The sequence below is a fragment of the Berghia stephanieae genome, chromosome 12 (genome assembly GCF_034508935.2).
Source record: "Berghia stephanieae isolate SIO BIC M18660-M18661 chromosome 12, UCSD_Bste_1.3, whole genome shotgun sequence".
Classification (NCBI taxonomy): domain Eukaryota; kingdom Metazoa; phylum Mollusca; class Gastropoda; order Nudibranchia; family Aeolidiidae; genus Berghia; species Berghia stephanieae.
Genome location: NC_088371.1, coordinates 731,786 through 759,304, shown reverse-complemented (window position 1 = coordinate 759,304; position 27,519 = coordinate 731,786). Strand labels below are relative to the sequence as shown.

The 27,519-nt window shown below is 38.5% G+C and overlaps 1 protein-coding gene across 7 annotated transcripts in view; it reads left to right on the top strand.

Moving 5' to 3' along the window:
* LOC144957716 (uncharacterized) overlaps nt 1–27,129 on the top strand; it is a 33,465-nt gene extending 6,336 nt beyond the window's left edge. The window contains exons 1-8 of one of the 7 annotated variants that reach the window (XR_013642193.1): nt 9,468–10,971; nt 12,471–12,757; nt 14,599–14,722; nt 15,785–15,890; nt 17,545–17,728; nt 20,159–20,405; nt 23,169–25,137; nt 25,211–27,129. Coding sequence is in view for 3 of the 7 variants with exons in the window: in XM_078889096.1 (XP_078745222.1) it covers nt 12,578–12,757; nt 14,599–14,722; nt 15,785–15,890; nt 17,545–17,728; nt 20,159–20,405; nt 23,169–24,874 (2,547 nt within the window). In the remaining 4 variants the exon portion in view is untranslated. Of the gene's footprint in view, nt 1–9,467; nt 10,972–12,445; nt 12,758–14,598; nt 14,723–15,784; nt 15,891–17,544; nt 17,729–20,158; nt 20,406–23,168 lie in introns of those variants that run through there. The other 6 variants (XR_013642194.1, XR_013642192.1, XR_013642195.1 and 3 more) reach the window with 6 other exon arrangements.
* Nucleotides 27,130–27,519: the final 390 nt, after the last annotated feature.

Below are 27,519 nucleotides of genomic sequence, written 5' to 3'. Positions count from 1 at the left end.
GAAAAAAAAATGTTGTTTTCTTGTCGTCGGGGGGGGGGGGGGGGGGGGGGGGGGTCGTTGGCAAAAATTCTACAATTGTTCGTCTTTTCAAACACACAAACCATTAACTGCAAGACCATATCTCTCTCTCTCTCTCTCACTCTCTCTCTTGATTTCTTTCTTTCTATCACACACACATACATACGCTCCCTCTAAGACCTAAGTGACGTAGATGACTTAAACAGCAAAGGGTATACAATTACAGATACTGTGTGACAAACTCGCGACACATAATGTCGTGCGTTCAGCGAAAAAGGTTAAATACTCATATAATCCAGCAGCCGAATTAACGCACAAGACGATGTGTAATCTTGAACGTTTCTAGTCTGATTGATAGAAATTAGTGAGAGTTAATCAGAAAAAACGGCTAGTTATAAACAAAGGGCTATGTGACGTCATTTCCTTCCTTCTATTTGCAACATCTCATAATAATAGATGATCTAAAGTTTTATATGTAGAAATGGTATAATATATCTATCAATATAGATAATATTGTGCCTGGCTAAGAAGTTCACAACATTGCATCCGGAAGTATAACGAACCAACACACAAAACGATGTGTAACCTTGAACGAACAATGACTTTTGTCTTCCAATGTATTGATCCTTTCAAGGAACTCATCGCTTGAAGCGAATTTTGCTCCCTCAAATATTGAATTCGACCGTCTATCCATATTTTAAAGAGGACTGGCGTGCAACGGACAAGGAAGGAAGGCGGAAGAATTTGATTTCCCGGGTTTGTACGTTCATACGTACTGCGCATGCGCGATTCGGGTGTCGAATTATCGGGTGACAAAATACACCCGAAACTCGGGTGTCGAATAACACTCCGTATATATATATATATATATATATATATATATATATATATATATATATATATATATATATATATATATATATAATATCTCAGAGGATACTAATTAGTGTGAGTAGGCTAAGCGGGACGCTGTCTCGTCCTGTAGCTGAGTTCAAGCGATGTTAAGCATGGATAATGACCGGATGGGTTTAAAGATCACAAAATCTGGTTCCGGCATTGCATCTTTAGATGAGGGGAGAGATAGAGAGAGAGAGAGAGAGAGAGAGAGAGAGAGAGAGAGAGAGAGAGAGAGAGAGAGAGAGAGAGAGAGAGAGAGAGAGAGAGAGGGGGATAGAGAAATGAGTTAAATCCTAACTCTCCCTAACGGAGTTTGAGTCAATCGTATCCCACTGTAAACCTATCTTATCTTCCATAATAATTTATAGAGATAAGACATTTGTTATGATAACACGTAGTACCACGTGACATGTCGAGTGTTTGTTGATAACCATTGATTACCATAAACACGGCGTATCAGATGTACCCCTATGTGGTCTAGTGGTAAGACAATCGCTTTCGTATTGGAAGGTTCGAGCCTCGCTAGGCAAATAGTTGAGTCCTTGGTTAAGACTCTTTACTCACATTCTCTCACCGTACTCATGTGTAAAACGAGTACCTGGCCGTTAAGAGAGTTGACTGTCCGAAAATTGAAATATCGACTAACAGGCTTCATGTCTCGTTCTATATGTTATGTGTTGGTGTTGGTCAAGACCATTTATAAAGCGCTTTGAGCACGTGACGTGGATTTTGACTTTAATCTAAAAGCTCGAGTTTTTGTTATTTTTGCTGTTTTGGTTGTTGTTTTTTTTTTTTTTTTTTTTGTTTCGTTTTGTTTTAAGTTTGTTTGTTTTGTTTTGTTTTGTTTTTTTGTTTTTTTTTTTTTTTGTTTTGTGTGTGTTTTTATTTTCTTTTTGGTTTCCAAGTAAAGTTTTCCTGGAATGTCCCGTTCTACTTCTGTCTCTTATGCATTCCCCCGTAATCTAATTTTTACAAATGACACGAATCTATATAAAATTTGGTCAGAAAACTCCTCCCTCGAGTATCGGTTGATTAAAATTACCCTCCTTTTGTCAAAAACTCTCAAACCCGGGACTTCGTGTAAGTCCAGTGTTTGGGAGTTCCTGCCAAGAGGAGGCCCATTTAATCGACCCATATTTGAAGGAAGAGTTTTCTGACCAAATTTTTAAAATATGTATTTTTGTATTTTTTTTATTTCAAAGTATGGTAGAATTAATATAGACTAAACCCTAAATTCATACTTAAGACTATAGATAGAAGGCAATTGACGTCACTCAGCTCTTTGTTTGTTTTTAGCCAGCCATTTTAAAAAGTAGTTCTCACTAAATTGTAATTATATATAACGTTAAAGGTTACACATAGTCTTGTGAGTTGCTACGTTATATCCGGATGGAGGATGTGAGTTTTTTAGCTAAACGCAAAGCATCAATAAATTCAATGAAATAGCATGGAAACCACCATAAGTCACATAAATAAGAAAAAAAAAACAGTCTTTGTTGTAAACGTGGCGTTTTTATTCTATTTTTAAATTTACCTTTGTCCCTGATTACCATGCGAGCTGGACGGGGAATCCCCTAAACACAACGCTAAGCTGACTAGACGACAACACACCCCATCAAATAGCAAGGACGATAACACACGTACCGTTTACTTGTACTTATAATAAATCACCAGCTGTGACACGTTTCCATTCTGCCACCAGCAGTGGCGTTGTGTCTACAAAATAGGTTGGGAGGGGGGGGGGGGGGGGGTCGGGATGCTATTATATCTCTTACCTACCGCTTATAGATGGAACGAAGATAACGTCACTCAGGTCTTTGTTTTTTGTTGTTGTTTTTTTTTTTTTTGTTTTTTTTTTTTTTTTTTTGCCATCCGCGTTTGTTACTTCTCACTAAACTGTATGAACCAGACTATAAAAGTTCATGGTTACACATAGTTTTGTGTGTTGGTCCATTATACTTCCGGATGGCAATGTTGTGAGCTTCTTCACCAAGTGCATACTATCTATATGGGGAATGCGTTTGTCACAAATTACTTGTTCTCCTGACAGTGTATAACCATCGCCTTCGCTATACCCGAGTTCACGAAGGCTACGCTATAACGGGGTCTCCTGGCACTTTCCTACTCCATACTCACTTCATTTCTTGTTATGTATCATCCACGCTATACCACAGTGACGTTATACAAAGCAGATTTGCCTGATATTACGAACAATGCGTAGAAATACGACATTTCGACTCCAATTTTAGAAATTCATCAGCATCTCAAAGTTTTTAAAACTTAGTGAAAATTAAAGTTTGGTACCAGAGCTTAAAAGGGATTTTGAAGGGTTATCTGATCCTTGTCAGGGACAACTGTGTTGTTGTTGTTGTAGCAAAGTATTCATGGCTTTATCAGCTGGTATATTTTCATCTCTTCTGTGTAATACCTTTCCCGGAAAAGCCACCATCTTGCGTCTAGGATTTGAATAGATATATGGTTGTCTTTCACTCTCATTGTACTTTTCATACAGTGTTTTATTGTGTTTTTTTAGTGGGGTATCGTAATGGTGTACTTGTCGTTACAACCAATTGTTTCTTTTGTGAGTTTAATATTATAGTCTGTGATCTACCAGAATACATTATAACAAGGTTTGACTGTATTTACACTAGATTATTTTCCTTCTAATCAGTACCTTGATTTTCTGCCTATTTAAAGAAACGTGTATTGCGTGTTTCTAATAAATATATTATTTTTTTAAATTCGCCACGGTTGAATGAATGGCTCGGTTTTATGTCCTGAAATTCCCCAAGCTGTTGTAAGCAGAGATTGAGTCAAGCGTGACCAGAATGACTGTTTTCTTCTTGACAAATTGAAACTAAAAATGTGGAAGACTGCAAGAATTCTCTTCCTGTTTCTCTGACTTGGATTCCATGCCAGACCCTCGAGACGTTAGGCCTGTGCTTGGATCACGGACCGTGGCAGACGCACTTAGGAATTAATCCTTTCCCTGTCGGCTGCGATCTGACTCCTGTATACCAACCAATTGTGACACCTCGTCTCAAAACGGTATTAAGTCGGGATGATTAAGTTGCTGAAAATTGAATCTGTGGCTAGAAATAACAAACTTGCATTTAGTTTATTTGTTTTATTGAGAATGAATATCATATTTTAGAGTGCTAAATACCAGTAATTCATAATTTTGAAATGTTTAGTTTTAATTTGACTTTTTAGCATCAGTTTCATCCCGACATAATACCGTTTTGACACGTTGGGTCACAATTGGCTTCAACAGTCGTGACGTCACTTCCCTCATAATGACGCATAGTAACTTAGTAACTGGCTCTAAACTATCGGAGCAATGGCGGATGCCCTTATGAAATATTTCTCCGACGAGCATAAACGTTTATCCAGAGGAGAAAAGCATTATAAATATGATCATGTTTTGACTTTTGTACATTCTAATCACATGACATATGAAAAGTTCTAGCCAGCATGAAGAATAAAAAGTACCGATTTTCTTTGTTTAGAACCACGCTGTTCGCCGTTGCTGGGCGACGTGACATCAGACTATTGAATCCAATTCTGGCCTCACCTCACCTCATCTCTCACCCCAGTCTCCTGTCCGAGTCGGTCTTAGAGGAGAGATGACCCCCCCCCCCCCCCAGCTACTTTGCGCCATCATCTCAGTTTCCTGCCTCGCGAATGAGAGAGGGACGGCCTAGGCCTTCATACCATCAGTAGACGTACTCATGTGTAAAACGGGTACCTGGCCGTAAAGAGAGTTGACTCTGTCTGAAAAATTGTAATATCGACTAACAGGCTTCATGTCTTGTTCTATATGTTACGTGTTGCTGTTGGTCAGGGTCCCTTTGTAAAGCGCTTTAAGCACGTTTAGTAGATATTTAGATTACCTGCATCAGCATCGCCAGGTCACGCTCAGAGAGGGCTGAAGAGACAGCGTCGGGTGTAGAAAATATTTTGCAGGGACACAGAGAGCACTAACGAGGTTTCTATTATATATCGGTTTTCTGGTTACGCACTGGATGGGAAAAGAAATCAATTGTCTTTTCTTTTTCCAGGAATTTAAGTAAACTAAAAATAGAACTCACACGGTGATATCGATCGAGTGAATTTGACTAACAGGAAAAATTAAAAGGGGATTTTTCTACTCCGCCGTACTCTGGAAAACCCCATATTTAAAAATTTGGCTAGAAAACTCGTCCTTCAAATATCGATCGATTTAAATGACGCTCATCTTGTCAAAAACTCTCAAACCCGGGATTTCGCTGAAGTCCTGTGTTTGGGAGTTCCTGCCAAGATGAGGCTCATTTAAATCGATCGATATTTGAAGGACGAGGTTTGTGGCCAAATTTTAAAATATGATTTGGTTTTTTTTCCAGAGTAGGGCAGTATTTTGGTTCCATTTTGGTCGATTGGAAGTCTGTAACTGTCTCTCCCGAGGTATCGGTGATGTTAAAGAAATGAATGCATGATTGACTTTGAATTGACTCAATAAATTTATTGTGGTAATAAAAAAAAAACAAAAAACCAAGGAATGTCATTCATCCCATCCTTAATGGGTTATTACAAAAATCATTTTCAAGTCAGGATTAAGGCTTACATTATAACAAGTAACCGTTTAAACAGAGACTTTTTTCAGTGCATTGCTGGGTCTGTTTTCTATTCGGCTATAACGAAGTAATTCCTCCCATCACAGACCGTATCGTTGTAACTTAACCAGGTTGATTCAAGCACGTAACAGACGAAACCGCTCGGTTCTTTGACATTGAAATGATGTGTGAAAATACCTGACATACCAGCACATCCTCTCTTTCTCTCTTTAAAACATCAAATAAAAGAAATGAGAGATACATACAATAATTATAATGTAGCAATGACTATGAAAAATGTTTTTTTCTCTTTTTGGGGAATATTTTTTGTCTAAAACCAAAGCCCTATCTCCACTGAGTAAAAAAGTTTTTGAATTTTGAAAATCCATTTATAAATAAACAAGTTATGCAGTTTCAAACGTGTCATTTATTTGGATGACCCGCAAAGAGGAAAAAAAACGCGAAAATATGGGACGCTTTTTCGGCATTTTTTTTCGACCTTTGGTTGTATCTTGTGTAATAAGTGGATTAAAAGATTGAAACTTGAAGAGCAAATTAGGATGGTGTTTTGTAAAATACGGGAAAAGTACTCGTTATATTCATATGAAATTTTACAACCAAAAAGAAGAAATGTTCATGTTATTACCTTGTCAGCGACAAAACCTCCACGCCCGGTAGTTTTAGAAATTTTACTCCAAAGAGTAAAAATCTATTTTTAACGGTCTCTGGTAATCGCACGAGTTTTGTCGCTTGACATAATCTAAAATGACCTTTTTTCTAACTGTGTGCCAACCTTCAGTCATATTCATCAATAAACAGCGTCGTAATTAATTTTTTAAAATAGCATATAGATAGAATGCGCTTGGCCAAGGAGTTCACAACATTGCCATCCGGAAGTATAACGGACCAACACACAAACTCTGTGTAACCATGAACTTTTATAGTCTGGTTAATACAGTTTAGTGAGAACAACTCACAAACGCGGATGGCAAAAACAATAACAAAGGCCTGAGTGACGTCATCTGCATACTATCTATACGAAACGGCTTCGTCCCATATTTTGACGCGAATTCGGGCACTTCGTAAGCGAAAAAGAGGTCCAAAGATTTGTGCGGGATAGTCATTAGACCTACCTATCCATTCCTACCACTTCACCCTCCTCATACACCTTTAGCTACACACTTTAAAATTAAAACACGCCTGTAAAATAAAGTCTTAACATTAAAACACACCGGCACAACGAGTGAACGAATCTGTCCATTGTTTAACTGGACGAATCATTTACACCCCCCCCCCCCCCTTCCCTTATTTTGTTGTTTTGTTTTGTTTTTATGTTTTCCACCTCTATCCATCACAATAATAATGATCCGTTGTTTTTGTTGATACTGGCGATGATGATGATGACAATGATGGTGTTGATAATAATGATGACGACGACGACACGATGCTAAGTTGGTGTTGTTAGTGTAATAGAATGACCATTCTATCTAATGTTATTTGATTTTGTACTCTATTGCTCTTTACTACTTGTCGCTACCATCACTATTTAAATGTATGCAAGACTGTGTGCCTCTGTGGTTGATATCAACATTCCTTTACTCGTGTGTGTTACTATGACCAATAGTACACTGTGTGTTGTGTGTTAAGCCCTTACACAGGTAGTCTCTCGATGTAGTACTATTTTTATCTTCGGCTGGGTGTGACTTCTGGCCTGATACTATATTTTTGTGTGCTTTCTTTCATCTCTTCACATCGTTATAACTTCATTTTAACAACTATGATCATTTACAAATTTATATCACTTATTCTGGCAAATCATAGCTTTCTAGCCACCTACCTTGAGTCATCTAAATCTACTTTGTTCTTCTGTATACTTAATAATTGCTACTTAAATATTTCATACAGCCATAACGTTAACGCCTTTGATTACTAATTACGAGCTAAACATTTACTCTTTAACTCTGCAATTCACTATGATTGATTTTGTAGCATAACTCTTTAGTTTAGACTTATTCGTTCCTTCATACATGTCCCATGTTATTTGCATTAATTTGTTTAAATCATGAAGATGCACACAACTCGATCGAGTTTACTCACTTCAGTCTACGCATCACTTTACCTGGACCAGTGACGTAGGTGCTTTCCCTGACGTCCACGCTAAATCTATTTTTAACTGCTATAGCTAATATTAAGATATGAAGTGAATAGAAAAGTGCCAGAAGACAATAGAGAATAAAAAATTTTCGCGGCGGTGGTGGGGTTTGAACCTGCGACCTTATTGGTACGACAACTCCGCCTGGCAGGTGAGAGCGTGGCTCTACCGTGTGAGCTATCCACGAACACAAAAAATATTCGTTTCAAACTCAAAGTCATTACTAGATCCCTCTCTCACCACTTCTTGAGACCGCCGATTCGTTCGTACACCACCATCGCGAATAATTTTGACCAGCAGTTAAGCTTAATAGCCAATATTCTCAACACAAACATATAACATAGAAACGATTGAGTCATTGAGTATGCTCCGGTGTATGGGGTGAATTTTTAATTCAGAAAAGTGAGTGGAGCTGTCGGAGTTGTCGTACCAATAAGGTCGCAGGTTCAAACCCCACCACCGCCGCGAAAAATTTTTATTCTCTATTGTCTTCTGGCACTTTTCTATTCACTTCATATCTTGTTGTTACCAACATAAGTGCCTGCTCCACTCACTTTTCTGAATTAAAAATTCACCCCATACACCGGAGCATACTCAATGTCTCAATCGTTTCTATGTTATATGTTTGTGTTGAGAATATTGGCTATTAAGCTTAACTGCTGGTCAAAATTATTCGCGATGGTGGTGTACGAACGAATCGGCGGTCTCAAGAAGTGGGTGAGAGAGGGATCTAGTAATGACTTTGAGTTTGAAACGAATATTTTTTGTGTTCGTGGATAGCTCACACGGTAGAGCCACGCTCTCACCTGCCAGGCGGAGTTGTCGTACCAATAAGGTCGCAGGTTCAAACCCCACCACCGCCGCGAAAATTTTTTATTCTCTATTGTCTTCTGGCACTTTTCTATTCACTTCATATCTTGTTGTTACCAACATAAGTGCCTGCTCCACTCACTTTTCTGAATTAAAAATTCACCCCATACACCGGAGCATACTCAATGTCTCAATCGTTTCTATGTTATATGTTTGTGTTGAGAATATTGGCTATTAAGCTTAACTGCTGGTCAAAATTATTCGCGATGGTGGTGTACGAACGAATCGGCGGTCTCAAGAAGTGGGTGAGAGAGGGATCTAGTAATGACTTTGAGTTTGAAACGAATATTTTTTGTGTTCGTGGATAGCTCACACGGTAGAGCCACGCTCTCACCTGCCAGGCGGAGTTGTCGTACCAATAAGGTCGCAGGTTCAAACCCCACCACCGCCGCGAAAAATTTTTTTATTCTCTATTGTCTTCTGGCACTTTTCTATTCACTTCATATCTTGTTGTTACCAACATAAGTGCCTGCTCCACTCACTTTTCTGAATTAAAAATTTACCCCATACACCGGAGCATACTCAATGTCTCAATCGTTTATATGTTATATGTTTGTGTTGAGAATATTGGCTATTAAGCTTAACTGCTGGTCAAAATTATTCGCGATGGTGGTGTACGAACGAATCGGCGGTCTCAAGAAGTGGGTGAGAGAGGGATCTAGTAATGACTTTGAGTTTGAAACGAATATTTTTTGTGTTCGTGGATAGCTCACACGGTAGAGCCACGCTCTCACCTGCCAGGCGGAGTTGTCGTACCAATAAGGTCGCAGGTTCAAACCCCACCACCGCCGCGAAAAATGTTTATTCTCTATTGTCTTCTGGCACTTTTCTATTCACTTCATATCTTGTTGTTACCAACATAAGTGCCTGCTCCACTCACTTTTCTGAATTATAGCTAATATTATGAGATTCTTCTGCCATTCTTTTCATTCATTCAGTGCTACACGCCTATAGAATACGATACAACAGAATGATCTGTTCCATTGTTCCTGAATAAAGACTTCATCATTATACATACTGGCCTTTGTTGTTTGATCGCCTCCACTACCCTGGAGTGGATGGGCTAGGGCTCGGGTAGACTATGGTGTCTCCGGACTTGACTGTGGTGTGTGCTCTTCGCTCATGAAATCAACTCCCTACTTCTACTTCTGACACATGAAGTCATGCTACTATCACTAACAGTAGTACTAAACTGTCACTTCATTGTCTCGATCTATCTTCCTCACTTGAGCACCACCGCCGCAGTTACAGTCTGGAACTCTTAAGTCGACCCCGGGACCGAATCCATCCACTCCCACGGCCTCCACACTCTGCCAATACCACTACTACTACTACCACTCGCCGGCATCAACTACCCGGTTGTCTCCATCAGTATCACACTCGCCGGCATCAACTACCCGGTTGTCTCCATCAGTATCACACTCGCCGGCATCAACTACCCGGTTGTCTGACTTTATTACATTAGCACCCAAATCAAGCACCATATAGATAGTATGCGCTTGGCTAAGTAACTCACAACATTGCCATCCGAAAGTTTAAGGGACCAACCAATAAGCTTATAATATGAACATATTATAAGCTTCTTGGGACCAACACACAAAACTATGTAACCTTAAACATTTATCGACATTTATAGCCTTTTTAATACAGTTTAGTAATATTTACTCATAAACGCGAATGGCAAAAAGCAATAACAAAGACCTGAGTGACATCAATTTCGTTCTATCTATAGTATTATTATAATATTCGCCTTTGCTGATCTATGGTTCTATGGATATGGGTGTAACATGCCTGGTTGATTTAATTAATGAAAGATTCCCAAGTTTGGCAACATTTCTAATAAATTTAGTTCTTCACTAGGATGTTGACGGAAAAAGACCAGCGGAAACAGGCGCAGACCGATTTTTTTGTTTACAATTAGAGGCTACTGACGTAAATCTGAGGTCATGATATGAGTCGACTTTCCTGTTCTACAAAGCTCAAACGCATTTATTATTTGAGAAGGTGCTCTTTTTATTTTATCAAATACAATAGTGGCTTAGTAGTAATACAAACGTACACACCTATACACCGTAGCGCTTCGACATTTTCTGAATTTTTCCTGCCGTGGCTGTAGCCGTAACGACTGAAGTGATTGAAGCGTTTTACTACACCTACTCTGCCAACGCAAAGAACACAGCTGACTCCACCTTCCTTTGTACACACAACACACTATGGAGGATTGGTCATGATTATGATTAGTATTGAAGCTGAGGTCAGAATGACTCTGTGGATTTGAATAATTTGTAGCAGGAAACGTCTAATAATAATCCAATACTCACCACACTCATCATAGATTGTTTCATAAATATCAGAAATTCCAGAATTGTGTTGGGAGAAAAATGTGTTGTGATTGACGTTCCTCTACTCTAAGTCTAATTCTAATGTGTGTCTGGTTATCGAGTAAGTTGTGAATTGGTATCTTTAATATTATGAAGTTTAAATCATCATGTCTGAAACTGACGTTTGTTCTTTTATTTTCTTGAGAAAAGTGAGTAGTTTCGTTGTCTGTTTAGTCCGTTTATTTTGCTTATCAATCAAGACTCGAGATTTTCATTAATTGTCTTAAACACAGGAAGAAGAAGAGAAAAAAAAAGAGGAGAGAGAGAGAGAGAGAGAGAGAGAGAGAGAGAGAGAGAGAGAGAGAGAGAGAGAGAGAGAGAGAGAGATTTGTCATCAATTGATGTGTAAAAATGTTCTCTTCCAATATTTAACTGTCATGTCTGCCAGCCATCAAACGGAATTAGGAATGAAGGTTAGATTTGATTCTTGTGTTATTTTTAAAGAAATATTTTTCATGAAGAATCTTATGATTAGTTACCCCTTTCTTTTCTAGGTCAAGTAGTAAAACACTGACTCAGTCTTTGCTGTGTACTGTGTCACTCCTACTCTCCTACTAGAGTAACACACTGTCAGTGTCATAACAATGGAGGTGCTTGATGGTTGATTTGACCTCACATTTGACAGCCTATCCTACTAATTGTCACAAAATAAATTCATACACCCTTTGTTATCAAATACTGATGCATAATTACATCTTGTAGACATGAGCAGAGATTTGAGTTTTTATCCCAGTTGTTGTCTTTATTCTATTTTTGTCGACAAATGTCATTCATGTAAAGACTTTTAAAAAAGAACTTTTATTGTTCTGATAGTATTTCATAGTTCTTTAGAAAACAGTAGAGGAATGGAGAGAGGCCGTTATCTACTCCCACTCTGACTTATATGGGTTTTCGATGGGAGTTGGAGAATCTTGAAGAACCAACAGTATTACAGGATTTTGGTAGACCTGTTATTTATTGGTCATTGTCTTTAGTCCAGCGGATCTGGTGTGGAACTGTAGCGTCTGTGAATGTCTAATTGGGTTTATTACCTCCCACTCCGAGTGTCAATCTACCATATGTTCGCAGGCGAGTGCGAATTGCAAGTCCAAATGCAGGTGAGAAACCAGATGGCTCTCTTTCCATTGACCCAGGGAAAGAACGATTGACACATTTGCTATGCTACGATAGCCGTTATATTGTCGCAACAATGGTATTGGGTTTTGTTACGTGTTGTGACGTATTTACAGTCGTGGGAAGGTTGAGGCGATGGAAATATGTCATTACAGGCTCGACGATACCGTACATAAAACTGTGTTGTCTGTTCTTGAATGCGTCGACACTTGGAGCTTCCACAACTTGTCCTGGCAATCTGTCCCATCTCTCATCCACACGCTGAGAAAAAAAAATCCCTTGCCGCAGACTCGTATTGCATCGTTGTTTCTCTATTTTGTAACTGTGGTCCCTGATATTTAACCTATTTTCCCCTTTTACTTATAGTATAGTCCTACTACTACTATTGGCCAGCTTGTAAATAGGGTGTTGTTTTATTCTAGTTCCACTTTTTTTTTCTGTTGACAGGACAAGGACCAAGAATGAAACCTTATAAGTTTTCATAGAGATAAAAGCCTTGCTGTGTTTTTGGCATTGGATACTGGAGGTTGCTGGGAGATTGAGCAACGTCACGAATGTTAACCCTGCAAGGACTCAAATCAAATATGGCATCTGATGGATCTTACGAACTTTACGACGGAAGGGCTCCACACCTGTTGAACTCACGTGAAGACGAACTGTCTTCTCCACCTGGTGGTCCGTCACTCCATCCCCCTGGCAGTCCCAAACAGACACGAGATTTGGAAAATGAAAGGGTGAGTTTCCTGATTGGATGTACCAGTGATGAGTTTGATTGTCAGAAATGTCTTGACAACCACAAGATTTACACAGGTAAAAGTTGTTCTGGTTTCTACAGCATTTAAAGGACTGAAACTTGTTCACAACCCTTTGGAATGGATGTTGGTCTCTTATGCAAAGAATTTTCTGCTTGATCTGATGTAGACACAGCTACCCAATTACTGATAGATTGACAGGGGAGGGTTTATTTTATTCTGTTATTTAGACCAAAGTCATTCTGTTAACTGAATTTAACCGACATTCTTAGTTGACATTTCATGATTCAAATTTGACCAGGGTTGAGTTTTTGGAAAGTCAAAGAATTCACAATGTAAAGATTTGACCAAACTTTTATCAAGGAGAAATCGACGATCTACTGCTTCAATCTGGCAACATGTCAACGTCGACTGAATCTTTAGTATTAGTATAGAATAGGAAGTTGTAAGTAAATGAATTTGATCAAGGGGGGGGGGGGGGGGGGGGGGGGGTATGTCTAAGAGGAGGAGCAGATGACCTTGAACTTGAAGTCCTTTTTTAAGACGTCGAAGTCAAAATTTTCCATTTTTAATTTTATTTTGGCTTTGAATGCGTGTTTTAGTGGTATGACGCTCACCTTCGGATTGGAAGATCCTAGGTTCAAGTCCTGAGTTGCGCATATCTAAGTCCTTGGGAAAGGCTCTTTACTCGCATTCTCTCGGGTGTAAAATCAGTACCGGGCCATTAACAGCGTTGTCTCCATTTTATTTATTTTATCGTCTATCGGGCATCATGTCTTGTCCTAATGCCCAATGTTGCTGTTGGCTAGAGACCCCTTGTAAAGTGCATTGACCACATTTAGTGGATATTGCGCTATAGTAAAAAGCTATTTTAAAATATTTGATCAAAGTGGGTAGGGGGGTACATATTGTGTCTTCTATCCCCTTATATTTGTTTTCCAACATGCTTTCTGTCTTTGTCTTGGAATGAGATAACTTGGTTTTGTCCTGGCCCTGGCCGGAGTCCTAGCTGGGAGGGAAACAGTCAAATGCATAGTTATATTTTTGGGAGATGATATTTTTTTTTCCTTGTAAATCATTTCTTTGTTATGTATTATTAAATTTGCTATTTTGAATGTATAATGTAAGCATTTGAGTGTATTCCTCTTTGTTGGATTTTGTGCTTGTGTCCGGATGAGCCTTATAGGTGATCTCAAACTAAGTACATTGGTGGTATGCTCTTGGAATCTACATCTGATCCCTATTTGTTCCCAGTTCCCCTATGTTTACTTTTTCTTGGGTGCTTTGATTGTAATTCTAGAACTTTTTACTATCCCATTTTCTTCCTTTTTACTGGCACTGATATGACCTAAATGTGTTGCAAGCGCCGTAAAACCCTTTTAAAAACAAAAACAAACAAATATTTGATCATCTGATTCTTCCGACTATGAAATGAAATGAAAGCGACACCAAACACGTTGGACACAAATCATTGACAAGCACACGATTTTGTATCTGAATAACGTTGACCTGAGTTAATTCCATGTCCTTAAGTCTTAAGACTAAACACAACACACGTCATTAATGTTGAGATTTTGATACCACTTTGTTTTTTATACTCTTTAACATTTCGTTTGAATAAATGACGTTATCATTACTGTGTCTGTTTAAGTTTTGAGGCAATTCCATTATTGACTAATTTTGTCCCGGACACGATGAATGAAGAACCACATATCATCTCTTTGTTTCTACCTCTATGTGATTTGCCTTGACTAGACATTTTATGACTGATGATGCCCATAACTTGAATTGTAAAACACTGTTATCTTTTTGAATTTCTTCAGCTGAGACTCTCATTGTTGAAAAGTCAACAGGAATCGGGATATCAAAAGAGTTTGATTGAAGAACTGCGAAGGAAACTGAACTCAAGCACTTTGTCAGAACCACAGCCATTTCCTTTCGACAACAGTAAGACTTGAGGGGTTTTTTTTGCCTCTTTTTCAAAACAAATTTCTTTAATAAATAAAAAGATAAAAAATGATAATAAAATTCCCTTTTTTTCATCCCATAGGAAAATTTGACTTGAGGCTTAATCCAAGGGAAGACCGGAGTAACCCAAGCATCAATCGATTTGGTGTCTTTTGGGTTTGAAGCAACGACTGTAGCTCTGAGCAACACATTCTCCTTCTTCTCTTGTTCAGATGATTTTATAATAGGCATTGGCCATCATGGCTCTCCAATCCTCTCTGTCCTCTTGTCGTCTCAGCAATTCCATGTAGCTTTCATTTCTCTCTCTTGTTAATGTCCAATGGCCAGTGAGATAGTCTACCGACTGTCCAGCTCCATCACTTCTCTACAAGACTCTGTCCACTGTCTACTTCCATCACTTTTCTACAAGACTCTGTCCACTGTCTACTTCCATCACTTTTCTACAAGACTCTGTCCACTGTCTACTTCCATCACTTTTCTACAAGACTCTGTCCACTGTCTACTTCCATCACTTTTCTACAAGACTGTCCACTGTCTACTTCCATCACTTTTCTACAAGACTGTCCACTGTCTACTTCCATCACTTTTCTACAAGACTCTGTCCACTGTCTACTTCCATCAATTTTCTACAAGACTTTCTTCTCTCAATATTCCATTTCCTGAACTCATGGTTCTGTAATTTTAATTTATCTTCGACGTATGGTTCTTCTTCCTCTTCTTCTTCTTTTTCTTCATCTTCTTCTTCTTCTTCTTTTTCTTCTTCTTCTTCTTCTTCTTCTTCTTCTTCTTCTTCTTCTTCTTCTTCTTCTTCTTCTTCTTCTTCTTCTTCTTCTTCTTCTTCTTCTTCTTCTTCTTCTTCTTCTTCTTGGTTTTGTTATTGGCTGTAGAAGGGTTTTCAATCCAAAACGTTCCAGGAGGGAATAATTATAATTTAGTTCTTTTTGAAGCTGTTTTATGTCATTTTTGTACATGACTTCCTATACTGACACCAATCTACTGCTGTAGCCTGTATAAAATTGTCTTGTTTCTGGATTTCCACAGTGCCCAGAGAAAGTGCTGGAGATGACGACATAAAAGATTCGAGAATCCGCCAGCTTCAAAGACTAGTGACCATTCTACAAGCTGGACAATACAAGTCTGATCAAAGGTAAAGGTGGACAATGGTCTGGTGTTCCAGTTGGGTTACTGTTATCATCAAGAAATCATTGAAGGGTGGTTAAGACATTGTACTGTGACCTGGAAGGTCCCAGGTTCGAGCCCGCTTCATTCATTTTCATTTTTTCCTTGTGCAAGATTTTTGAACCCCAATTTGCTCATTTTGGACAACATGGATGATTCCAATTGACATCAGACATCTTGTTGGATTGATTATCCATATTCCTTCACGGAATGCATGGCGCTGCTACCTGACTATGCCACAGCGGAAGACTGTAAAACAATTTTATTTTTATAAATGAAATCACTGGAAGACACTGAGTTATGTCCTATGTGGAATTTTAGTGATGCAAACTTTGTGGCCATTTTCCCTTCAGCTGAGATTTTTATTTCTTTTGATAAATTGAAAGTTTTTTGGTTTTTGTTTTGTATTTAAAAGATGCAATCTCAGATTTCATCTGAAATAATTCTTTGTATAAATCATGTAGACGACTTTCAAGACGCGATTGAAGTCATTGTTTTGACGGCACTTTTTACACCTTACGTTGTCATCACCGTCCACTTGAAACCCATCTATAAGAGGCAGAGTAAACCCGTTTCCTTCTTCATTACCTTCCTCTTTGTCGGAAAAAAAACCAACAAATTTTACCGTCTTCAATGTCCTTGATGATGCTTCAATAAATTGTAACTTTGCTTCGAGGACGTCTTTGGTTACAGAAGTTTGAATTTTGGTTCATGAAACAAGTTAATGAAATTATCGAAGATAGTTAAAATTAATTGGATAGAAAATACACTTGAAAACAAATAGTAAACCAGTGGTCAATATATTTCTGTATTTTCCACTTTGATTTGAATTGGAAATTTTCAGTGATAGAAAAATAGATGGAAACCCTGTCCGATAATTTTGTCTAGCACGTCTGGAGAGGCCTCGTTTGGGAACAGCAACCACCATTGAGTACAGACGATACAAGTTATTTTACATTATATTTTGTTTTCCACGTTAATTTGTGTATTGTTGTGCTGGCGAAGGGTTTGTACCCGAAACGTCCATTGTCTGTTTTGTTCACATACGAAGCCTCTCCATTTTCACTCTTTCGTTGGTATTTTACGATCACCGGCTTCAGGCAGCCCTTACCGTTTTCTACTTGTCCAGCACATATGCAAGCGTATCTTAGCCTGTCGGATGGAATCGTTCAACATGTCGTCAATGAGTTAGCCATCGTCATCAACATTTTTATTATTTACATTATATTATCATTATCATTATCACTGACTTCATGGTTATCAACATCATCATCTCATTCATTATTACTATCACCATCATCATCATCAATGTAATTATTATTTTTATTGTTATTATTGATATTATTCTTCTTCTTCTTCTTCTTCTTCTTCTTCTTCTTATTATTATTATTATTATTATTATTATTATTATTATTATTATTATTATTATTATTATTATTATTATTATTATTATTATTATTATCATTACCATCATCATTTTTCTTTTTTTTTCTCTTTTTATTATTACTACTATTATATCATCATCATCATCACCATCCTTGTTTAGATTAGCAACACCATCATTATTTTTTGTTATTATTGTCATTATTAATACTTGTCACTATTCTGTGATAAATCCATAGAATAAAAGAACTCGTCAACGATAAAAATGTCGCCATCGATAGGGTCAGGAGTCTGTCGGCCAAGCTGGAGTCATCGGAGAACGAAATTTTCGGCCTGCGACAGAAAGTGTCAGAGCTTGAATTGACAATCCGACAACAAACCGATGAGATTGAGAAACTTCTCAGGGAGAAACAAAACAATAAGGTAGGAACACAAAGGAGTGAATATTAGACACAGTAGGGAACTGATTTTACTGGCTGGAAATTAAAAATGAAAAACTTGAGCTTTTATATAACGCAATGTCCACTGAACGCGCTCAAAGTGTTTTACAAGGGGTCTCAGGCTGACAGCAACTGGTAACATGTAGGACGAGACATGATGCCTGTTGCGATGTTACCATTTTTTTATTTCAGACAGAGACAACACTGTTAACAGCCAGGTACTCATTTTGTGTCTGAGTACAGTGAGAGATTATGGGTAAAGAGCTATGCGTCTCTTGGAGTGGGACTCGAACCCAAGACCTTCTGATTTAAAGACGAGTGTCATAGCACTAGACCACATCCCCGTACAAACACTTTAGAGATCACATGGAATGGCAGATAAAATCTGTTGTGATACTTTCTTGTGTATATCAGGATTTCCCACTTATACGACAGGTTGGTCATTTCTAACCAAATTGTAAACTCAAGTTTGCACTTTTTACATTTTCATGTGTTTGGTTTTTTTTTTTTTTGTTTGTTCTGAGAGCATTTTAGACATTGAAGTAAATGGTTCTTGAACTTTTCTGCCTTTTTATCTCAAAGACACTTGCCTACAGATTGTCTGCTTCAAATGGCCGCTCAAATTCGTAGCATTTTTTCTATGACCTAAAAGGCATGATGTCGAGAATTGTATGTAGGTTTACCTGAGTGTAATGTGGGCGGGAGCTTTTGTGTTGGGAGAAATTTTGTGGATTTCAGCACCACTGTTATAGTCGATTAGGCTTTTAAAAGTCACGACTACAGCCAATAAATTTGACTCAAACTGAAGAGAATGACAAAAATGTATGGAATTTGAAAACCTCTGCTATACCTCGACCTGTTATACATGAGGTTCTGCTACACATTGCTAACAACTTGAATGAAAGACACAGACTCCCAGAAAACAGAGAAAAATCTATTTTAATCAGTCAAAAACCTCCATACGCCGAACTAAAGCTTCCAAAAATAAAGACTAACCTCATAGAAGAAACAACAAGAAATAAAAACAAATCAGATATACAAACATTAGCAATGAAGACAATACAAGAATACCCAGACAACTGGATACATGTTTACACAGATGGATCTGCCCACAAAGGAACTAAAAATGCTGGGTATGGGTTTGTAGTAGAATACCCAGATAAAACCTGTGATAAAATCCACAATTCTTGCGGAAGCTCCTGCTCAAACTACGAGGCAGAGGCAGTTGCAATAGAAGCCTCACTGCGACACCTCTCTTCTGTTTTCCAGCTAAACCCTTCAAAACTTCAAAACACTGTCATCTTCACAGACTCCAAATCGGTTCTCCAAGCTCTCGATTTAGATAAACTCTCCTCAACGTTCAATAGTTTAAGATCTCAACTAGATGAATTCCTTACAACACACAGAGTAGACTTATCTCTCCAGTGGATACCGGGACATTCAAATATACCAGGAAATGACAATGCAGACAGACTAGCCAGACTCGGATCAACACTTTTACAACCATCAATTCCAGTATCCTTAGACACAGCGAAACAAATAATCAAAACAAATAAGAGAGAAGAATGGATGAACAGTTGGGCAATGAGCACCACGGGTAGATGTATGTTTTCCCATATGACCACTCCTGTAAAGACTGATTGCCTAAATAAGCTCAGAAGACACCAGCAAAGCATCATCTTTCAACTAAGAACACAACACATACCGCTCAACAACCATTTAAGCAAAATTACAAAAGACACATCCCCTTCCTGCCCCCTATGTCAACACCCCAATGAAACAGTAACACACCACTTGCTTGAATGTCAACCTCTTGAAGACCTGAGATGCACATTCCTCCCACCAAATCCAAGCATCAGTAACACACTTTATAGTCACCTGGAACAACTACAAAAGACATCTAACTTCTACGTCATGGCACAAGACCGAAGGGCTAGAGCTCAGGTGGTCGCTGGTTCGGATAAGATAAGATAAGATACATGAGGTTCACTAAGATCATGATGATAATGATTATAGTAATGTTAATAATAAGAATGATAGTCATGATAATGATAATGATAATATTAATGATAATAATAATAATAATAATAGTAATAATAATAATAATTATAATAATAATAATAATAATATTTATAATGATAATAATAATGATAGCTTCATATGTTCGTGTGCATTTTTTGGTATTTTTGTTTTTGGATGACGATTGTGAAAACTTCCATTGGTTTTTATATGTTTGAGTTAAGACTTTGTGGAAGATTTAAAACTAGAATTTATTTTTTTAAAAATCACAATAAAGAATTTTTTTTTCTTTAAAAACAACCTCAAAAATTGTTTCTGCTTGAATCTTAGAATTGTCAATGATTTTGTTTTAATTGAACTCTTGGTGGTTTTTTTTCTTCTTTCTTCCAATCAGCACACCCGGTCATCCATTTTGGCCAGGGAGAGCTACGACACAGCCTCCCCTCCCTCCTCCTCCTCCATTGGTCAAACCAATGGCGTGGTCACCAGTCAGTCTGTCCCAACATCATCCTCATTGGCGCCGCCCGGATCTGACTCTATGGATAGCCAGGCGTACAGTCGTGAATTGGATTGTCTTCACAAAATGGTGGACATGCTAAGGGCTACGGTCATGGAACAGAGGAATGTTTTCATCAAGATGGGTAGGTCACCAGATTGGATGTTTATCACCCCCCCCCCCCCCCCCCCCCCCCCCCAACCCTCGACCTCCGTGCTGTCCTCTCTTCCTAGAGGTTTTTTGGTTATTTTCAAAATGGAAAAAAGAAATATCCACTCAGTTGTTCATTCCAATGAGATGTACAAACCTGCCTATTTTTACATGTCAATTACAGACTTACGAAAATGGAAGAAATTTTACAGATTGTCGTTTCGCTGCAAAGTTTTTATTCTCTGTCGTCTTCTGGCACTTTCCTACTCACTTCATTTCTTGTTATTATCAACAGAAGTGCCTGCCCCACTCACATTTCTGAAATAGAGAAAATAAAGATTGTTTTTGTTTTTTTCTGAAGTTCCCGCAATTTTAAGAAGAAAAAAAAAATTCTCTTAAAATGTCCTAAAAGCCATAAAGGATTTATTGAGTTGACACAAATGGTTGCAATGGAAGAAATGATTTGGTGGTCAAGGAGATTTGGGGGCAATGGCTAACGTTTTGGGAAGATAACAAAAAATATCCAAAGTATGTTGTACATTGAATGTCTTTTTTGTGTTACTGTTGGCTTGGTTTTTTCTCCATCAAAGACTTTATCATTTTGTCTCAGTGTCATCCCCTTTTAAAGCGCTTTGAGCACGTTTACTGGATATCGCGCTGTATAAAAGCTCACATTTTTGGAGGTTTTTGTTGTTGTTGTTTTAAAATTGTGAGCACTTCAAACTGGGAAGTCAGGGTCCTGGCATGGTCAGGAAATTGGGGAAAAAGTCAGGGATTTGATAATTTTCTTTCCGGGTTGGGAAAAGGGTGAGGGATTCATTAATTTGGGTACATGTGGCTGGAAAAGGTTTGGAATATTTTTTCCCTAAATTTGTGGGAACTCTGGAAAATAAAAGATAATGACTAATGGATTTACAAAGGACGACAGGTTAAGTTTATCATTACAATATTATGAGGAACAATAAGGTGTTGTCATTTTCGATATTCATCATCGACCGTTTTAATGAGATTAATATTAAAATAACTCACTGTGGTTGTCCTTAGAAATCAAAAACCTTTAGGGTTGATAAAATCCTTGCACAAATTTCCAAAACTTTAAAGTATCGCAGTTTTTAATTGTTTAAAATCCACAAAATTTCGTCAAAAGCAGCACAAAGTTATAAGGGAACCTCTGAATCTGAAACAAGATTCGTCGTCTATATAGAAATAACTTTTAAAACAGCTGTCAGCCGTAAAATATACAGTTGTGAAACGTGGACGCTTGACAAAGAATGTATTCCGAGGTTAGAGGCATTTTAGACAAGTATATAAACGAGGAAGTGTTGGAGAAGGTGAGAAAGAGAAGAATATTGATCGATACCATCAGAAAGAGGCAGTTACGGTTTCTGGGATATGTATGGAGAGGAGGCAAAATAGAAAAGTTGGTAACATCTGGGATGGTCGAAGGAAAGAGAGCTAGAGGAAGACAAAGAATGACATATTTAAATAACCTAAGAATGGCCAAATGTGATTTTAAAAGCAAAACAGATTTCATGCTCACCGCAGAGGATCGTGATTCGTGGAGAGAGCTGACCGGCAACGTGCTCAAGAGTACAAGCCACGATGGATCATGATGATGGGGAATATGAAAGTGTTGACAACAATAACCAAGATGATACAACGTCGGGACAGTGGAAACTTGTTAAACCAATTTCCCAGGACTCGCGTCATTTATTTTGGTTTAGGCGTGTTTTGGTTTGTGTTTGGTGTCCGGAATTCAGAGAGACGATCAGTTCTGCTCATTTTGATTTTAGACTCTGTATTTCGATTGATTGGAAGAAACACTGTCTTCTTGTCTGTCTAAAATTTTTAAACTGGAAATTTCAGAGGCGTAAACGACACAAAAAATCATAATCTAAAACAGCTTCAAAAAAGAAAAATATACCAATCACAGAACATTTCAGGATCAAAACCCTTCTTCAGCCAACAACAAAAAAACCCAATAAAAACGTAAATGCATTTCTTAAAAACCCAGATAAATGGCACCAAAAAATAAGCGTGTCCTTTACACAAGTTTGTCCTTCTAACAATTGTGGCACGTAGGCATTGTCAAAAGTAAACAAAGATAAACTGGATGCATTCCACCACAAGCAACTGAGAACAGTCCTGAACATTCGAAATCCAACAAAAGTCACCAATAAATCCTTTATAAGAAAAAATAAACCCAATGAAAGACCACTCTCCATTGAAGCTCTGGAACAGAGATGTGCCTTTTTGGACAATTCCTTAGATGATATCTGAAAACTCTTGTCAATATTGCAATGACCGCCTATTTTAAAAAGTGTGGAAACTCATTCAGAGGAAGCTAAAATCAACTTGACCCCTGGCCTTACAATTTACAACCAAGATCTAAGGACATTGAAAGATCAGCATCTTAATCTCAACACCATTGAGGGTCTTCAGCCACTGTAGAAGATTGCTTCAGAATGACAACATTGGTCAGACCTAAAGTGTGACCTGGTGGAGGCAGCCGACGCATCCCAGTCTGATGCCAAAGATAGGGGGGGGGGGGGGGGGGGGGGGGGGGGGGGTTAGATTTGGTTATTTGTTTTAACTCATTTTTTTTCCCTATATTCGACTGTTTTTAGATAAGGTTGTCATTTTGAAATGTGACAAATGAGGAAAAAAAACTCATCTTTATTTATTTTTTCTGCTTTTTTTTTTGTTCATCTTGTCATTTCGTTTTGAATAAAACTGGTTTTTATTTCATTCCCTACAGGTTTGAATAGTCAATCATTCAACAAATCAGCCCAGGGTTCCAATGTTATGTCGGCCTCCATGCCGGCCCAAAACATACAACGGCCCGATCCATCCATTGGGGCCATCGAGGATCCGCACAACACCAGCAATAACATTGCCACCACCAAAACGGCAGTGCCTACCGTTACTACGACGTCACAGCAACAACAATCACCTCTTGTTGCCATGGTGACCCAACCAGTCAGACAAGCTGAGGAGAGTTGTGAGATGGCCATTGTCCCCCCTTCCAACAACAACAACATGACTCACGGCGGTTCCTTGAATGTTCATAGTTCAGCGAGCAGAGGAGGTAGCAAGGAAAACAGCCCCAACCATCTGGTTCCAGTTTTTCAGGGGGTTGTTGACAACGTCAATGATGGGAACTCTAGTTCCCTCACTCGCAGCTCTTTAAGCCCTCCTATGGTTGACAATAATGCAACTCTCCAGGTGTTGCCCCCTAGTAGTGGAAGTCCCAGAAGAAGCAGGCAGAGCAGCACGACGTCTGACCTGCTGACAGGAATGGCAAGATCAGACTTTTCTGGAAAACCGACCACGGCCTCGGTTGGAGAAAATGTCCATGTGGCCGACCTAGTTGGAGGTGGTGGGTTTGTTAGATTGGAGGACGGCCAAGAAGATATGGACAACGTTTTTGGGGACACACCTATGGGTATCCCGATTGGCCTTGAGGGGTCCGAGCCAAGAGTACCCCCAGTTACCACAGCAAGGAGGAGACCGTCCCATTCGGAAGTCATCGACAGAAGACCTCAACTGTTGGACGGTGTCGTCCTCGCACCAAAGAGTCGAACTGAAATTGTCGGCAAAAATCCCAATATCCCTCCCCTAACTCAAAACCAAAATCTTCATCAACTACAACTACAGCAACAACTACTGCTAAGACAACAACAACAACAACTACTGCAACCACAGCAGCAGCAGCAGCCAAGAGATGCGATTGACAGATTACCCATGAACCAGCAGCGGAACCAACAGACGGTTTTTTCATCAGACCCCGCCCGGCTACTGCTGGCCCCAGACACCCTGGCCAACTCTGCGATGCCCCAATATAGCAACATTGTCATCGATAGAAGAGCGTCCTCTGGTGTTTTGCAGGGGAGTGGAATCCCAGGTGGTGCCAGACTGCCCCCTCAGTCGGCGCCTAATCACGCCTGGCAGACCAACCTCCGACCAGCCAACCCGACAACTGTTGGAACTGGGTTGCCTCCCTTTGAGGCAGAGGGTTGCGTTGTCGTTTCCCCCTCTCCCTCCACCTCCTACTCCAACACTCTCAGTAATATCAGTGATGTTCGCTCATCTTCAGCTTCTTCTCCAAGACCCCGGGTACCCCCTCAACCCCAGCCCTACCCTCCCCAACAACAACGGTTCACGGGCCACAGAGACGGTAGCTCTGACCGTCTGTGTCCTGTCTGCAATCAAGACTTCAGCCATCTAAGTATGGATGATTTCCAGACTCACATTTTTGACTGTTTCGATAACGATAACGGCCCAGAGACCTTGCAGGCCGAAATGGTCGATGACTATCCTCCACAATGGGATGGGAGACATGGGCCAACACCGGGCCGTAGCTGTCCCATGTGTCAGCAGAAGTTTGACGCATCCGTCACACAGCCTGAGTTTGAGCAACACGTTCACCGACATTTTGGAGAGGAAGCTTTTGAGGTTTTGTAGGCGAAAACTCTGTGAGAGACAAATATGAACTCGTCTATAACAAAAATTGTTTTGTAATGTTAAACAAGGATGTCTTGGCTTCCTGTATTCGGGATGTAGGTAATTCAAATTCTTATGGAAAAAAAGAGAGAATAGATGAGAGAAAAAGAAAAATGAAGTTTGATGATCAGTTTGATAATTGAGAAGATTTTAAAGCATTGATTGGAATTTCATTCTTCAAGTGTCGAATTTTACTGTGTTATTATTTCTTGTCAGAATTCTGGGTAATATAAATCTTGTCAGAATTCTGGGTAATATAAATGTTGTCAGAATTCTGGGTAATATAAATCTTGTCAGAATTCTGGGTAATATAAATGTTGCTGCTTGAAGCTCGAAGAAATAAATAATATAAAATTGAATGTATGCTTCAATTTAATAGACAAAAAACATAATATGGACATTTCGGGTTTCCCCTTTATCAACAAACACGATGAATGAAAAACTACAGACGTTCCGGAAATGTCCATATTATCTGTTTTCCTTTATTAAATTGAAGCTTGCATTCAATTTTACATTGTTATTTCTTTCTTGTTTTGAGATTTTTGACCTCTAGTTTGTTGCACATTTTGATTTTATCACCGACGCCTGGTTGGCTTTGCAGTGTTTGGGTCCCTTCCTGGCCATGGATATCTGATGTCACTATACAGATACATACACACCTACTGCCTACTAGTACGAAACATTCGTAGAATTACGAAATTTTTGCCTCCACTTTCAAAACTTCATGAGCGTCTATTGGTCATTAAAACTTATTGAAAATGAAAGTTGATGCCAGACTACAAAATTGTAAGGATTTTGAAATGTTATTGAATCCTTGTGACGGTAAATTGTTGGTTTTCAAAGTTAAATATAGCGACTACAATTTTTATTTCCCCAAGAAATACGAATTTTGAGATTTTCATCTAGGCATGTGTTTACTTATTGTATTCCTTCATTTATAGTATTGGTTTTACCCATAGTATGGAAACTAATTTGTAGCCACAAAAATATCGTCAAAAAGTTTTATGAAATTTAAAAAAAACAATTTCCTTACCAAATTTTATACCAAAACCGAGAGAATCTAAAGATTTTTTAAAAAAATAAGAAAACATGAAGAAACCAATTTGACTGGTAAAAATAATCAGAGGAAACAATAGAAGAAACAAGGAGGAAAAAATAATTTACCCGATTATAAAAGTTTTTTGTAATCAACTCCGTGTGACAGATTTTTCTGTCAATTGATTTAGATGAATTGTTTGTAAATGTAAAACTCAAATTGTCAAATTATTTAGACTCTCCCATTTTCTTTCTTTTTTACTGGCGCTCAAGTGACCTAAATGTGTTGTAAGCTTAAAAACAAAATCAAAAACTAAACATAAAACCTCCAGGAGTATCCGTCGTTTGTTTCTGTCCTGAATTTTCTTCTTGGTCTTCTAGATGAGGTGTGCCAGTCCCACTGTGTTGGTTAGTGAGTGTCTCCACGTCTGCTTCAGACGGCCAACCTTTCATGTGTCTTGTGGGATACAATCATGTGTGACATCACTTCCTGTCCCTGTAAAGATGTCACAGACCCATCTTCATTTCCTCCTAATTTGAGTGTTGATAGATAGCTCATCAAATTAAAATGGCAGTATCAATTTTAAATTTTACTTAGTTCAAATTCCATTTTTTTTTTTGGTAATATTCACACAGCTATACAGAATGTTTGGTTTAAAGTGTACAGCAGGTCTCGTTTCCTTCTGGGCCAGTTAGTTATTGTAATAACAAAATGATTCGATATAAAAATCTGGACATCAATGATATATGTCAGTTATTGTAATATCCAAACTGATTGGATATAAACATCTGGACATCAATGATATATAATATTTCATCTGATATATGATATATATATATATTTCATCAGGAACGATAACTCATCACAAACTTTTAAAAAACACGCTGGAAACGTTTTGGCCAGAAATAATGTCCTTCAAATATCGATCAATTAAAATGTCCGTCATCTTGTCAGAAACTCTCAAACCTGGGACTCTAGCAGGCAGTCTCGGGTTTGAGAGGTTTTGACAAGATGAGGGTCATTTGAATTGATCGATGTTTGAGGGACAAGATTTCTGGCCATATATTTTTACAGCGTGTTTTTATCAAAAAGTATGGCAGAAATTCTTTACCCTGTGGAAATGAAACGTTTTGGTCGAACAAGAAATAAAGAGACAATTGAATGAATTCACAACAAGTGACAATAGATTCTGACTTTGTCATTTAAAAACTAACAGACTTTGTCATTTAAAGACTAACATACTAACCAAACCTGGTGTTAATCCATTATAATATTCGTGTTTAGATGGAAATACTTTTAACGGGGGTGGGTAGGATTTTCAAGCTGGTCCATTTTGTTGTGTCTTTTTCCTCTCCAAATCCGACGTCCCTGTGGATGTGACTTTGGGCTCTTGATTTGGAATTGGAATGAGATTAGTTTCGTTTCACTCTGCCTGGGCTCTTTTACCAAATGGGAGACGGTCAGGTTAGAATATTTATTATCTATCATCGTTCTATGTCATGTGATATTTGACATTGATTTAATACTTTGTCGTTGGTTTGAGAATATTTCTCCATTACAACAATGAGAC